The 14,979-nt window shown below is 32.9% G+C and overlaps 2 protein-coding genes and 1 long non-coding RNA gene across 4 annotated transcripts; 1 reads left to right on the top strand and 2 right to left on the bottom strand.

The window, feature by feature from the left end:
• The first annotated feature begins 578 nt into the window (after window positions 1-578).
• LOC127252678 (proteasome subunit alpha type-7) lies at window positions 579-3,398 on the top strand. The gene is made up of 3 exons (XM_051276959.1): window positions 579-907; window positions 1,796-2,210; window positions 2,990-3,398. Exons 1-3 carry the CDS (start codon window positions 735-737, stop codon window positions 3,152-3,154), a joined length of 753 nt encoding a protein of 250 aa, XP_051132916.1. The 5' UTR covers window positions 579-734; the 3' UTR covers window positions 3,155-3,398.
• Window positions 3,399-4,102: 704 nt separating this feature from the next.
• LOC127252567 (synaptotagmin-1-like) lies at window positions 4,103-9,993 on the bottom strand. The gene is made up of 12 exons (XM_051276797.1): window positions 9,692-9,993; window positions 8,899-8,997; window positions 8,733-8,783; window positions 8,520-8,643; window positions 7,919-8,037; window positions 7,690-7,791; window positions 7,341-7,415; window positions 6,573-6,649; window positions 6,031-6,277; window positions 5,600-5,950; window positions 4,867-4,998; window positions 4,103-4,474 (listed from the first exon to the last, which is right to left on the bottom strand). Exons 1-12 carry the CDS (start codon window positions 9,800-9,802, stop codon window positions 4,346-4,348), a joined length of 1,617 nt encoding a protein of 538 aa, XP_051132754.1. The 5' UTR covers window positions 9,803-9,993; the 3' UTR covers window positions 4,103-4,345.
• Window positions 9,994-13,503: 3,510 nt separating this feature from the next.
• On the bottom strand, window positions 13,504-14,956 carry LOC127252629 (uncharacterized). 2 transcript variants are annotated; one of them, XR_007839106.1, is made up of 5 exons: window positions 14,393-14,956; window positions 14,068-14,293; window positions 13,937-13,984; window positions 13,798-13,856; window positions 13,504-13,669 (listed from the first exon to the last, which is right to left on the bottom strand). It is a non-coding gene; the product is annotated as an uncharacterized LOC127252629 (long non-coding RNA). The 2 variants fall into 2 exon arrangements; XR_007839105.1 differs by having other exon boundaries at window positions 14,068-14,956.
• Between the last annotated feature and the right edge of the window lie 23 nt (window positions 14,957-14,979).

Here is a 14,979-nt window from a genome sequence, read left to right on the forward strand (position 1 = left end):
TATGTTTTTAGACTCCAATAAAGTGGTTAGGATACGGTAGTTTAAAAATATATGAGTAAAAATAATTATCAATTAAATTAAATAATTTAATTAAAATTATAAATTATTAAATTTAAAATGACAAATAATAAAGAACAAACTTAAATAAAAATATGAATATGTAAGTCAATGTGTTTTTGTTTTTTGAGATTGTTAGAAAGAATATTTTTTTTAGATGGAATATAGAGAATATGTATAATGTATTAATTATTTTGAAAAAAAGTATAAAAAAAACAAGAAAGAACAAAACAATTAATATTATTAAATTAAATAAATATATCAATTTATAGATAGTTTTTTTCAAAAATATTACATGTCTTTATTAATTTTATGTTTTTTAAACATTTTTTTAAAATTTTTTTTATGTATTTTACAAAACAAAAAATATTATAAAAATTCTCTATTTAAAATTCGAATCCACAAAAATCGAAACCCTAATTTCTTGAATGGACTAGCTGGCTAAAGAAATCGCTGGTGTTTTAGAAACGCGATTTAAAATCTCGCGTCTTGTCGTGTCGTCCAAGTTTTCCTCGTTTTAGTACTTAGTGTTTGTGTTTGTGTGTTCTTCACTTCCCGATCGACGACGCTCTGTTCTGCCGATTAATCATACCTTACCTTCTTCATTCCGCAGACCGATAAACGAAATCCGTCCCTGGTTAGAATCCAACATCAAAGATCGTTGAAATTTGTGAGAAATGGCGCGATATGATAGAGCAATTACTGTTTTCTCGCCCGACGGTCACCTTTTCCAGGTCGAGTACGCTCTCGAAGCTGTACGTAAAGGGAACGCAGCCGTTGGTGTCCGAGGCACCGACACCATCGTCTTAGCCGTCGAGAAGAAGTCCGCTCCAAAGCTGCAAGATTCAAGGTTTATTCCCCCTTCTCTCTCTCTCTCTTCACACGCACACACATGCGCGCGAATTCTTCCTTTTCATTTTCATTTTTGGGTGATGCGGGGATGGTATCGATATGTGGATTTTGTGCTGGGTTATGGCTTCGTGCTGTGATGTTTATTATTACGGCGGGATTTTGATTATCTAGTTGTAGTGCTGAGAACGGTTCACTGGATTTGTTGGCAGTAATTGTTTCTGGAGGGGTGGGTGTAGACTGAATTAGATACTCTGTACTCGTCTTCGATTTTATCCCAAACTATTTGGGGTAGTTCTATGTATGTTAAAACCTAAACCCTGGCTGGAGGTTCAAGTTCAATTGATATTCACTGATTAATGGGCTGTCTTTACTTGTGAATGGTAACAAATTCAGGATTGTTTTTCAACACAATTTTGGAAGTAAAAAACTGTGGGAAACAAAGTACACGCAATGCCTAATACCTGATGTATGTTTTAAGAAACATATATTGAAATCTATATTAGTGTGGTTGATTTACTTCTTAGTGTCATTTGATAGATTGACTTGAAGCCGTAGACCATGTATAGATTACTTGGAAGCCTTAGATATTATACCAGGAATTTTTTGTACAACAAAGAGAAAAAATGTAAATGAATACATTTTAGGATACAATGTTACGCCAAATGAATTGTATTTTGTTAATATGTACTCAACTTCCTGTAGATTTGTAATTGAGGCTGGAGATATCAGTATAGAGTAGATTTTCTTCTTTATTGAGCTCTATAGTTATATCGTGTAGCCTAGTTTTAGCATCCCTGATCATGGTTCTTTGCTCTCCTGCTGCGAATTCAATACATGGAAGCATTCGGTGTTAATACTTAATACCTAATCTTCTTGCGTCTTTCAGATCAGTGAGGAAGATTGTCAACTTAGATGATCACATTGCACTGGCCTGTGCTGGCCTGAAGGCAGATGCACGTGTTTTAATTAATAGGGCACGGATTGAATGCCAAAGTTATAAGCTTACAATTGAGGATCCTGTGACTGTTGAATACATAACTCGCTACATTGCCGGGCTTCAACAGAAGTATACACAAAGTGGTGGTGTCAGACCTTTTGGCCTTTCAACTTTGATAATTGGGTTTGATCCACACACAGGAACACCATCACTCTATCAGACAGATCCATCAGGGACATTTTCTGCATGGAAAGCCAATGCTACTGGTAGAAACTCAAACTCCATACGAGAGTTTCTGGAGAAGAATTATAAGGAAACCTCTGGCCAGGAAACTGTGAAGTTAGCTGTTCGGGCTCTGCTGGAGGTAAATGATTAAAGCTGCTACAACTTCATTTTTAATAAACTTCTCAGCATTTGGTGGTCTTAGCAATTTAAATTCACTATTGAGCTTCGTCATTATAATGACCATTCTTTCTCTGTATATATAAGCATGTAGTTAACTGATACTGTATTTCTGTTTTACTTTTAGTACTTGCCTTTTGACCCAAATGATCTGTAGATTTCAAACTTCAAATATTTGAAATCTATTATATATGTGGATTTGAAGTTGCGTTTGAAAGGTATTAATGTAGCAATCTACAGCCATTATAGAGTGTATATATATATATATATATATATATTGATCAGAAAGGTAAGGGTTTTTATAAATAAATAAATAAATAGGCCTATTTACATATACACTTGGCATACCCGGGAGATCAAAAGAGGATCAAAGGGTGACAGGCTACCGTATATCCTATACAGTAAATTGTGAGTAAAAAATGGGTAGCAAAACCCAACTCTAAGAGCGCTAAATGAAGTTTTAAAGCAAAAACAAAGATTCTCCAGATTATAGAGTTTATAATTGCTGGAATATTCTTTAGTTTATGTTGTTTTCTGTATAAGGTTTATTTTGGGGAGCTTATCATGAAAGTTAATGTTGCTAATTTTACTTGGCAAAAGTCTCGGTAACTAGATTTGAACTTTATCGTTTGCCCCAGTTTGATGACATCAATAATTGATTAGAACTTTAGGCACCTCCTCCTTTTGTCTTTAACTGATCAAGGATGGTTGCATAATCACTGTTCATATGACACTCCTCAGGTCGTGGAGAGTGGAGGAAAGAACATAGAAGTTGCTGTAATGACTAAAGAGGGTGGACTGCGACAGCTTGAAGAAGCTGAAATCGATGCCATTGCTGCTGAGATTGAAGCAGAGAAAGCTGCTGCAGAAGCTGCAAAGAAGGCGCCTTCGACAAAGGAAACTTAATCACATGTGATGGGCTTCTGTTATGATTTGGTGTTTTTATTTCAGATGGTTTCTGAACATTCATTCCCAACTTTCAAAAGGATTATCTCATGTTAGGGATTTCTTCTATGCTTTCACTTCTGTGTTCTTCTTTCTGGAGATTATTTGGAGCTGCCTGCCGCATCTGCGTTTTATATTAATAGGAGAGCATGCATCATTTTATCAAAGATTGATACAATATTTTATTAGCCCTTGTGGAATTTAACTAGAGCATCTCAACTTCTGAGACATATCATACTTTCATTAATAGGAGGATGCGGCATGAGACAAATGGCTTTGTAAGAAGCCTTGGTTTTTTCTCTTTTTTTATTTTGTGTTTGTTTTTTTTTTTATTTTTAAAATAAATTAATACTATTCAGTCTGGGTTTTTTTTCTTTTAGTTATTTTAATAAAATATTATATCCCGATAGGTTGCAAATTAAATTCGGCGAGACAAGTTACGCCGCCATGCCGTTTCTTACATAATTTTAATAAATATAGTATTTATTTGGAGAGAAATTAATTAATTTTTTTGTTTGAAAAAATATTTTTGGTGATTTTTTTTGAAAAAATTATATTTTCTTAAAGGACAGTAAAAATTAAATATTTTAACAAACAGAGAAATGATACAATTTTTATTTCTTTAGCCTTGTTCTTTGTACCAAACACAACCTTCGTCTTCCACCAGCTAAAAAGTCTACTATTACTTATCATATCTTAGTATAATTTACTCCTTGATTTGTACTATAATTAATATTTAAATATAAAAAAAATATATACTTTTTGACCGGACAAAAATAATAAAAATATAAATATTTTGTATTAAATTATTTAAATTTTATAAATAGATAAAATATATATTATGCTAATATGTATATATATATATATATTATATATTGTATAGTAGCCAAGAGTGGACGATAATAAGAATGAAATAGCAATTTAGTGATCTGGGATGGAGGTGCACTCCATCCATATCCATATATATGTTGTTTTCAAATGAAAGAAAACATGTACAAACATTGCCTGTTCTCTTCTCTTCTCTTCTGTTCCTACTAATAATACTATCATTGTTCTTGGCCGTTTTATTATTCTGTTTGTGCCCACACACTCCAAGTTTTACCTTTTGTCTCTTTAGCATACATGTTTGTACAACGAACAAGCAAGCCTACCTTAAGAGGTCTGCCACTGCAGCTCGATTTGGATCCGTCCATTCTTTGAGTCGATAAGATGAAACTTATCGTTTATCCTCCTATTGCTGATAACATCTGCTAAGTTGATGTCAACATACCCCAATATTTCCTGAATTTGATTGGCAACAGCAGAACATTAGATATGCTTCGACACGTTCACATGACAACATTCAGTATCCATCACCACAAAACTAATCAGATCAAATCGATGTTTAGGATATTAAGTGGGGCTCTACTCTAGATGTTGCAAGGCTAATGCTTTCTTCAGATACTTACCATAAATTTTATTCATTTTAAAATACAATTACGGCATATATTAAATACACCCTTGACCACTAGAGCCAAGATAGAAGAAGCATTGAGAAATAATGTCATTTAAACCTACTCGATAAGTGCCAACAGCATATATATATATATATATATATATCTTGCCTTCATTTTACACGCAACTTGGCTTATCTGTATTACCGTGCTTTGATTGAAGAAAGTGAGCAGGAATACCTTAGGATGCAGCAGGCCGATCCTGGTTGAGGTGCTTACTACCTCCACATGCATCCTCTCTTTTAAAGGAGGTTCTTCCAACATAAATGTAAACTCTTCTTCCCATCGGGGATCTCTATTCTTCTTTATTTGCTGTATCAATATATCAAAACTTTCAATAACTAGTTTCCGCATGTAGTGCTACAATGATTCTTACCTGGCTAACAATAGGATAGCACATTACTTGATTTTTTATTTCAAAAGACTCACGTATGAAGATGCTGCCATACAGAGTAAGCAAACAACCAATATAAATATAGAAACACGAGACTCCCTCTGTCCACCAAAACTATACTTATAGGAGCCGGGCATGAATTTTAATGAATATTGCATTATATTGGTTGAATGTAACATAAAATAGGGGTATTATGAGAAAGTACATGAAATGTGAGAAAATTTTGGTTAAATTCAGCGTGCAAATGGTGTAATTATAATCATGAAATATTTGTGAAATAAACGTACGATTGAAGTGTATAAATTAAGCACAATTCAAGAGTTTTTTGCTATAAATGAAAAATATAATTTTGGGGGGACATAAAACACAAACAAGCATAAATTTAGGCGACAGGAGGAAGTATAATTTAGCCATTGTCATTTGTAGGGTAGGACAGCATTTAACATGAGCAACATGAATGTGAGCAGATAATTCTTCAAGCATGCACACACAAACTCGCATATCTAATTCTTTGATTACCTTAGTTTTTCGTTCTTCTCCTTTGAAAATGATGCGCACATATGGATTAGTGTGATGCTTTCCCTCGACATCTTCAGCTTCATGCACAGTAACGACCAGTAGCCCTCCACCAGGCGGTGTGCCTTCAGGAGCTTTGTTTACTGCACCAGGGTTTTCAAGATCATTTGGCAGATCTTCCCCTTTGAAAGGTTTGTATGTCAATTCCACAACAATCTGTCCACGCATCTTATCATTTTGATCGTCATTCAAATCCATGTTCTTTAGTAGATCTAGTGTCATAACTTTTGGTTCATCAGCTTGAAGTTCCTTCAAAGGAACTACATTCATACCCATTTTTTCGTGCTTTCCAACCTTAATAAATACAAAAAAAAAATTGATGAGAGTTACATGGGGCAAGTATAACTAATAGTATCATAACTTTAATTAGGTACCTTCTCCCAATCATATACGGAAAGCTCTAATGCTTGTGTTTCTGGATCTTTGACGACTAAGCTGAAATCTTCATCCCACTCAGGATTCAAATTCTTATGCTTCACAGTAGTCTTTTTGGATGGAGCCTTCGATTCAGTGAGTTTCAGTTTCACATAAGGATCTGATGCACCTAGCAGATCTTTCTTCCTTAGCTTCATTGCCCTCACAACCTTTACATGGAGTATCCCGACAGGCTTCTTCATGGCACTGAAGGTTCAGCATGAGAATATTAGCAAACAGACGAGAGTGTATTCAGTATTCATTGCAGCACTATTTTAGTTTGTCTTTGGTTGGAGGATTTTTTAAGATTTCTACTATTAGCCAATTTCTTTCCAACTAGAAACATCCAATCAAACACCAATATTTCATTTTTATATTATACTAAAAATCAATTTTTCATTCAAAACATCATATAACAACTATTTATATCACATCATACAACTATTAGAATTTAAAGTTTTACTATTCAAAATCCAACCCCCAACCAAGATGAGATGCATACCTCTTTGGATCCAGAATTTGCACTTCAAGTGTTTTAGGCCACAGATACATATTTGCAACTTGATCTTTAATAGTCTCCTGCATTTATACCCAATTGTGTGGGGGGGGGGGGGGGGGGGGGGGGGAATTAGTTCTTGAATACATGTAATAGAGAATGTGCTAATATAACATGACAGATATTGAAGTTCACTTCCGACAGTAAATAAAATGATTGGCAACAGTTTGGCCTATGCTTCTAACTTTTTACCACTTATAATCTTTTATTTCTAGCTCTCAATAAATAAATGTATTTATATATTCAAACTTATTTTTTTTTATAAAATTAATTAGTGTTAATTGTGTCAAAATAAAAATATTTATTTGTATTATATATTTTATTAAAATATAACTTAAAAAAAAATTAAATACATATTTTAAATTTATTTTAATAATATATACATATATGGGTTAATGGGTCCGATCACTTTGTATTCTTTTTATACATATGTTTTTTTATGTTAAGTATGAAAAATCGTATCATTAATAATATTTTGTGTTGAATATTCACTTTTTTTTTTTGTAAATGAATAGAACATATATTGTATAAGTGTGTATATACTTGTTATAATATTTATCTTGAATTATACCACCCAAGAAAATGCTGGCGAACAAACCAATATATCATAAATAAATATCAATTAAATAAATCTCCTCCAACCACAAATCCAACCATTAACCAAACATATGTAATATAATGTACAATTAAATGGTGGGTGTAGAGAATTTTTACCTGCACAAACCTGTAAACGCCAGGAAGTGACATTAGATCAGCCCCACCAAGTTTCAGTCCAAAGTCAACATGTGGCTATAATTCAGGCAGCAGAACAGAGAAATAAACATATTAACCATGAAGCAACATACAAGCTCCTCAAAAAAAAAAAAAAAAATTAAATAAATAAATAAAATACAAGCTCCTCAACTTCTAATGAGTGAAATATAAGTTGTAACATAATTTTTTTAAAATTAGCAGACTTAGAACAATAAATCTACTGACACTTGACATTTCAAGGAGCACTAATATATATATATTCTATATTATATATATGCATGTATGTAAGCACATAAAGAACATCACAAACCTTCTCCATGAGAGACACAAGGATTTTGGCAAAACAAGGAAAGCTAGGAACCAGAGGCTTCAGAGTGATTCGAGGTTGAGCAAATACCTGCAAATCCACAACCTGCAGCATCCAAGCAACGGAAATAAATTTGAACAGGATGAATTACTGAATATTTGCATATGATAGTAATTGTGTGATACACTATCCTAAATTTACACTACATTATATAATTTAACAAGCAGGAAACCTGAACAGTTGCTTTCAGTCCATACGCTCTCACGGAAACTGCGACATTAGGATTCCCTGCCCATTTCATGGAAGGCTCCATAATCAACTCCTTCTCTTCAGTGAGATACACCTTCATACCTGTCATTAATAATTTTACAGTTCTTTTGAACTAAAGCGCATCGATTCACAAAGAAGCTTATCCAACATAAAGAACAATAATAAGGCAACACATGAGCCTGAAAATTTACAGGACTATTTACAGCTTATGTCGAAATCCAGGGATTGAATTTAAGTACTAATAACTCATGCAATGTGATGCTCGACTCCTCCAACTGATAAAACAAAAAGATTTTGACATGCTAGGATTGAAAGTACTGAAAGGAAATAGAAATAGAATTTCAACAAGTTATTTTATGTGCCTTTTTTCTAAAAATTGAACAACAATTTAGATCTCATAAGTGTGAAGAATGAAAAATTAATTGGGTGGCCGAAATCATCATTCATTACTAAACCACAATGTCACATTTGATACAAGTAATATAATTTGCAAAAGACCCCAAGAAGTTCCATAAAATGGCAAAAAAACATGGAAATTAACCAATAGCAGTTGCATTACTGACCTTGAAAAGTTGGTGGCAGCGATCCTAGAGTGAGAGATTCAAATTTAACCGATTCGAGTTTGTATTTTGGAATTTGCTCATTAATAATTGGAGTAGCAATATTTTCTGCCGTCTTGCAGATGGCCTATGGAAAATAAATAATAAAAGTAAGGCAGAGACCAGAAGCAAGACTTCCTGCAAACCACTCAAACTGTACAAGTTCAGAATTCAAACCTTGTCAAGGTAAGGCCACATAATTTCAAGGAACTTGTTGAGCCAGTCAATCTTGTTATCATCAAAGAAAGTAACAAGGAAACAAAAAATTAGATAATCAAGAGTTCATGAAATTTAATATTACATAAGTTGATGTAGACAAGGTGGTTAGTAATCAAAAGCTTACTCGGTCATAATCTGGATTTTTTACCCAAAGGGGTATTTCAGGAAGCAATTGCTGCAAACTTTGAGAGTCTTGCTCAACTAACGGGCGGATATCAGGATCCTGATCGAGTTAACAATCAAAAAGCTTTTAACAAGTTTTGCAGAAGATCTCAACTCATTTTTATTTCTCAAAATCTTCAATGAAGTGCCATATTCATAAGAACTTAGGAACAAAATTGCGATAGCAATGAATCCAAATCTATGGCACCCTATCATTAGAAAACTGACATCTATGTTCATAACTAGATGGAGGTATTTTCACTCCAAAAATACAGAGGAGCAATAATTTAACAGTAAAGGTAAAGAATATAAAGCAAATTCAAACCCTCCCTTTGCCAATATCAGGCACTCGTGAGTAAAAAACCATTTTACCTAGAAGCTTAGATCCTACAGCTAATACTAAAATAAATCAGATCATTATTCTTCACTTTGACTCATCTCAGAGCAATATGATACCATAAAACTAAAGAAAAACATATGCCTTCACACAGATTTTATGGTAAATCTAAAGGCTGCCAATCAACGATAAAGAACTAACTGCATCCACAAATTCGATTCCGTATCAAGCAAACCAACGCACGAAATCGAACTAATATTGACTAAATCTCATCTATTTCTCAAGCTTCTTATATCATCTAGAAAATCACAAGGAAAACAATAATAAAAATGTCGAAAATGATCGATTAACAATACACAATTTGAATGCATAAACACGAAAATTACAGAAATCTGAGTGTGTAAAAAGTAGTTATGACCTTGACATCGCTGGGCTGAAAGAAGATGAACAGATAGTAACCAACCACTATCCCAGATGTAAGCCCAACTCCAAAACCCCAAAACCCCAATATTGTGCTGATAAACCCCATCTCCACTGACTATAGCGAGTTCGAGCTTGTAATGCCTGTAAGTTAGAAATCAAATTGCAGATACAGGTTCCACAGATTATCAAAATCTTTCATCAGTTCTCAGCTGTTTGATCGAACGTCTCCTGGACTACCCTACCCATCGATGACTCCACCTCCCCTTAATCCAAAATTTTATTACAGATTAGAATAATACTAGTATTTGTTGGCGTGGAAAGAGATTGCGTTGGCGTTGTCGTTGTCCTTGGTATGCCGTGCAATGACAAAAGTCTCCTTAAGTCGGCACGAGTCCGATGTTTTTCGGCAAATTTTAACGGCCTTTAATGTAATTTCACGTTGGGGTAAACGGGGAATTATAAAATATCTTGATTTTAACCGAAGCAAAGATAGATTCGATCCTGTTGGGCTGGGCTGGGCTGGGCTGCCCTGCTTTCGGACGTAACATTTTTCATTTAAAAACTTTCTTACAAAAATATTTTATTTAATATATTACTCGAAAAAGAAGATTAAAGTTTGGTAATAAAAAACAATATTTAATTTATATATATTTTTAAAAAACATTAATATCAATAAATAGAAGACGGTTAGGGTGCTGATTAGAGCTAATAATCACGATTAGCAGTAATCCGTCCCATTAGGAATTTAATCTAACGGTGATGATTTTTGAAAGGGGTAAAATATTAATTTTTAATTCATACACAACAACACAATCTATTCATTCAATTAAAATGATTTCTTCCCTAATATTTCAAGTTCTTTTTCGATCAGATTGGACACTTTGATTCATGGAAGAGTAACCCATTAATCAAGAGCAACTACAAATTGAAGAAAGAGAAGCAAGTGTAATAAGACATTAACACAATCATATTATGGAAGAGCAAAGAGAAACGACTTCGTACTTGATCATGGAAGAAGAAATGACCGAAAGAAAAGAAACTGTTACCAGACAAGAAGTCAATTTTGTCATTGAAGAACAACATGATATTATTGAAGAGCAGCCATCAATATCCATCAACAATGATCATTGCTACAATACTGATCAAGAAAATCACGAATCAGGTACTAAAAATTCAACTATACAAATTAAATTCTTCTCAATGTGTTTCCAAAAAATCATATACTTTGGACAGATCATAATTACATATCAGGTACTATATTAATGAAAGTCACACAAAAAGAATCATTTAGCACATGAGATCTACTATATTTTATCAAAAATTAATTTTTACTGAATCTAATATAATATATGTAGAATACGTATCATACTGAAAATAATCACACTAACGTAAGATAAATAGCACACGAGTGAGCGTAACTTATCACCTATATACTCTCTTTCTTTCGAATTATTATCTAGAAAATTGATTTTCAAGATTAATTACGTGTAACAATACATACATATCACATAATATGTTATAAAAAATCACACTAAAAGTACTTATTACACACGGACAACTGCGAACCATAAGAAGATTTTTTTTTATTATATTTATCGTAACATATAAATACAACATATACTACATCCTATAAGATCACATTACTTACACTAAAATAGCACACAACTCAATCAAAGTGTACTTAGCAGACTAAGGAAACATATTTATCATATAGACAACTGTAAATTCTCTTAAAACACTGGTGTAAGTTTAATTACATGTAACAAAACATAGATAGCACATAATATTATTAGGAAAAATCACACTAAAAGAACATATTTAGCACATAGACACTTGTCAATTGTAAGACCATGTACAACATGCTAAAAAAATCACATTAATTACAATAAATTAGGATACAACACAATATTAAAACATTACAAAAGAGACATTTTTTCAAAAGAAAGATTAACTTCTATTGAATATGAATAGCATGGGAACGGTTAGATTATTGAATTGAAAAAATCAGCACATGTTGTGTATAATATATACAAACAACACCCGCACTTGCAATATATACGGACATCACACAGTCTTATATATGCACAACACATGTTGTGTATAGTAAAAACAAAGTATTGTTGATTCATAATTATAAATATATATGTAGTAATACCGTGGCTGTTTGACATCATACTGTGTGCTAAATTTTAAAATGTACTTAGCATACTAAGATGATGTATTTGCCACGTGAATAAGTGTAAATTATAAAAGGAAAATTTCATATAGAACAACACTTTGAAATTTTGTGTTTTCTCTCTAAAAATTTATAGGTACAAGAAACATAACAAATGAAATTCAATACACCTGCTGATGCTTATCAATTTTATTTTGATTATGCACACAACAAAGGCTTCGGTGTGAGAAGTAAGATGCAGAAAAAAATGAAGAAGAAACTTGAAAAACTCCAATACTTGGAGTACTGTTGCAATAAAGAAGGGCACCGTTTGGGAAGTAAGATGGCTGCAGATAAAAATAAAAAATCAACTAAAGATTTAAATATTTCTCAAAAGAAGATCACAAGCAGGACAAAACATGAAACAAGAGGACTGGGTGTACTGCGAGATAACTGCAATTAAATATAATGTCTGAAATATACAATGTTACCTTCTTTGATGACAACCATAATCATGAGTTACAAAAACCAGAGCACAAGCATATGATTAGCTCAAATAGAAGAATGAATGAATCTGATATCATTATAGCAAAGATGAATCATGAAGCAGGGATCCCATTGAGAAACAATTTTGATCTCATGAAAATAGTTGCAGGAGGCAGGCAAAATGTAGGTTTCCTTAAGACAGATCTAAAAAATCAAATGAAGAAGCAAAGAGATGCTGCATTAAAGGAAGGAGAAGCAAATGCACTACTGAAATACTTTAGTAAAAAATCAATAGACAATCCATATTTCTTCTATGAAATTGAAGTTGATGCAGATTAGAGAATAACAAATATCTTTTGGTTTGATGCTCAGATGAGAATAGACTACTCATTTTTTGGTGATGCTATAAAATTTGATACAACATACCAAACAAATAAGTATTGCCGACCGTTTGGTAGGAAACAACACTTCATACTTCTTTACAAACAATATATATCTAATTAATTTTCTAATGATTTCTAGGTGTATTTGTGGGATTCAACCACCATAGACAAACATGTGTGTTTGGAGCAGCACTATTATATGAAGAAACAAATGAATCTTTCCATTGGTTGTTTGCAACATTTTTAAAGTGTATGAATGGACGGGAACCAAGGACTATATTCACAGATCAAGACTTGGCAATGGCACCAACAATAAAAAGTGCAATGCCAAACACACATCATGCTCTGTGTACATGTAGAGCTGTTAACGAGCCGAGTCGAGTCGAATTTTCAGTGTTTGTGTTTGTTCGTTAAGCTTAACGAATAAGGCTCGTGTTCGTTTGTTAAGCTTTCGAGCTCATTCGTAGTGTTCGAGCTTGGCTAGTTAAAAAATTTTAATGTTTGAGCTCGTGTTCGTGTTCGGCTCGATAGGGCTCGATTAAGCTCGTTCGGGCTCAATTGAGCTCGATTAAGCTCGTTCGAGCTCGTTTGTCTCACTTGTTTTTTTTTAAAAAAAATTAATAATAAAACATGCAAAAATCGTAATTCAAGAATAAAAGCACAATAAATAAAAATCCACTACAAATTTAACAACACGCACTTAATTCAACAAAATCCAACACAATTTAACTCAAACTTAATCCAATATAATACAACACAATCCAACACAAACTTAATCCAACATAAACTTAATCCAACACAAACTTAATCCAACACAATCCAACATAAACTTAACCCAACACAATCCAAAACAAACTTAAATGGAAATACAATCTTTCCAAACATAACATCATGATACGCTATCAAACCATGGATGCATCAAATGATCGTATATTTTCACGCTGAAAATCTGCAAATATTTGTATAGATATATATGTTAGTATATCTAAATATACATTAAGTACAATAATCGAAGAAAATAAGTACCCGAACATGAAATTAAGATACGCCATCAAACCATAGGTAGAAAATATGTACCAAGAATAAGCTACCAAACCGCCAATTCATCAAGAAATTACGCCTTTAGCTTTGATAATCTGCAAAAAAAAAAAAAAAAAAAAAAAAATTAAAAATGATATATTGAATTACAATAAATTATTTATTTCAATGATTCAACCTGGAAGATCAATTTCTTTGTAGTTAGAAAACTCTTTAGCATCCAACTCTTCATGTAATAGAATTCAAAATTATATCAATTTAATTTGACATAGAAAAATTAGAAAATAAAGAAAATAAGAAAAGTATTACCTTTTTTAAGGAGTATTTCTTAAGACCATGCAAATTTCTAATCAATCATTGCCACAAAGTAACATTTGCACCGTATCAACTGACATAGAAACCCGACGATCATCAATAACTCTACCACCGGCGCTAAACGTAGACTCAGAGACCACTGTGGTTAGAAGAATATATAATATATCACTTGCCATCCTTGCCAATACTTGAAACCTCAATCTTTCTCTTTTCCACCAACCTAAAACATCCAGGTTTGCATTGGCATCACAATCATATATACTTTCACTCAAATAAACATCCAAATCAGATTTTTGTGGCGGGGCTTTATTAGACTTACTCACGTGCATATGAAACTTTGCTTTTCCGATTAAAACTTCACTTCCAACCCCACTAGATCCCAAGTTAGAAGTTGAAGACCCTCCAATTTCAGAATGTTTACGTTTCGATACAATCGGAGGCCTCTCTTCAGAGTGTAACTCGTGACATACTCATCATAAAGATCATACAAAATCTTCTTGATCTCACCCACGTAAATTGAAGTTTCATCCTCACCATAAATTGTTGGAAAAGCAAAATCAATAAGCTCCATTTTCTATCTTGGATCTAAAATAGCACACAAAGATATCAACACATTTATTTCTCCCCAATACTTGTCAAATTTCTCTTCCATTCTTAATCCATAGACCTCATATGAGAAGAATGATGCGTGCATTTCTCATTAAGAAGCTCTTTAATCCGATACAATTTAGGGAGGAAAATATTAGCCGTTGGATATTCAGATCCATAAATCATATTTGTAATCTCATGAAAAACTCCTAAAAACTGGCAAACATCTTCCACTTGACTCCACTCAAATTCAGTCGGCACATAATGAAATCCAACATCAATATCAGCATATCTAGAAAACACATCTTTAAACTGTAA

Source organism: Andrographis paniculata, unplaced genomic scaffold (genome assembly GCF_009805555.1).
Source record: "Andrographis paniculata isolate CXL003 unplaced genomic scaffold, ASM980555v1 Contig46END, whole genome shotgun sequence".
In the NCBI taxonomy this organism is placed as follows: domain Eukaryota; kingdom Viridiplantae; phylum Streptophyta; class Magnoliopsida; order Lamiales; family Acanthaceae; genus Andrographis; species Andrographis paniculata.

Excerpts from the sequence above, each read along its gene's own strand:
- LOC127252678 (XM_051276959.1), top strand. The coding sequence starts at position 735 with ATGGCGCGATATGATAGAGCAATTACTGTTTTCTCGCCCGACGGTCAC. Across the intron at positions 908-1,795 it reads CCAAAGCTGCAAGATTCAAG|ATCAGTGAGGAAGATTGTCA; the intron begins GTTTATTCCCCC and ends TGCGTCTTTCAG. Across the intron at positions 2,211-2,989 it reads CTGTTCGGGCTCTGCTGGAG|GTCGTGGAGAGTGGAGGAAA; the intron begins GTAAATGATTAA and ends GACACTCCTCAG.
- LOC127252567 (XM_051276797.1), bottom strand. The coding sequence starts at position 9,802 with ATGGGGTTTATCAGCACAATATTGGGGTTTTGGGGTTTTGGAGTTGGG. Across the intron at positions 6,650-7,340 it reads GCGTTTACAGGTTTGTGCAG|GAGACTATTAAAGATCAAGT; the intron begins GTAAAAATTCTC and ends GTATAAATGCAG. Across the intron at positions 4,999-5,599 it reads GAGAAGAACGAAAAACTAAG|CAAATAAAGAAGAATAGAGA; the intron begins GTAATCAAAGAA and ends ATATTGATACAG.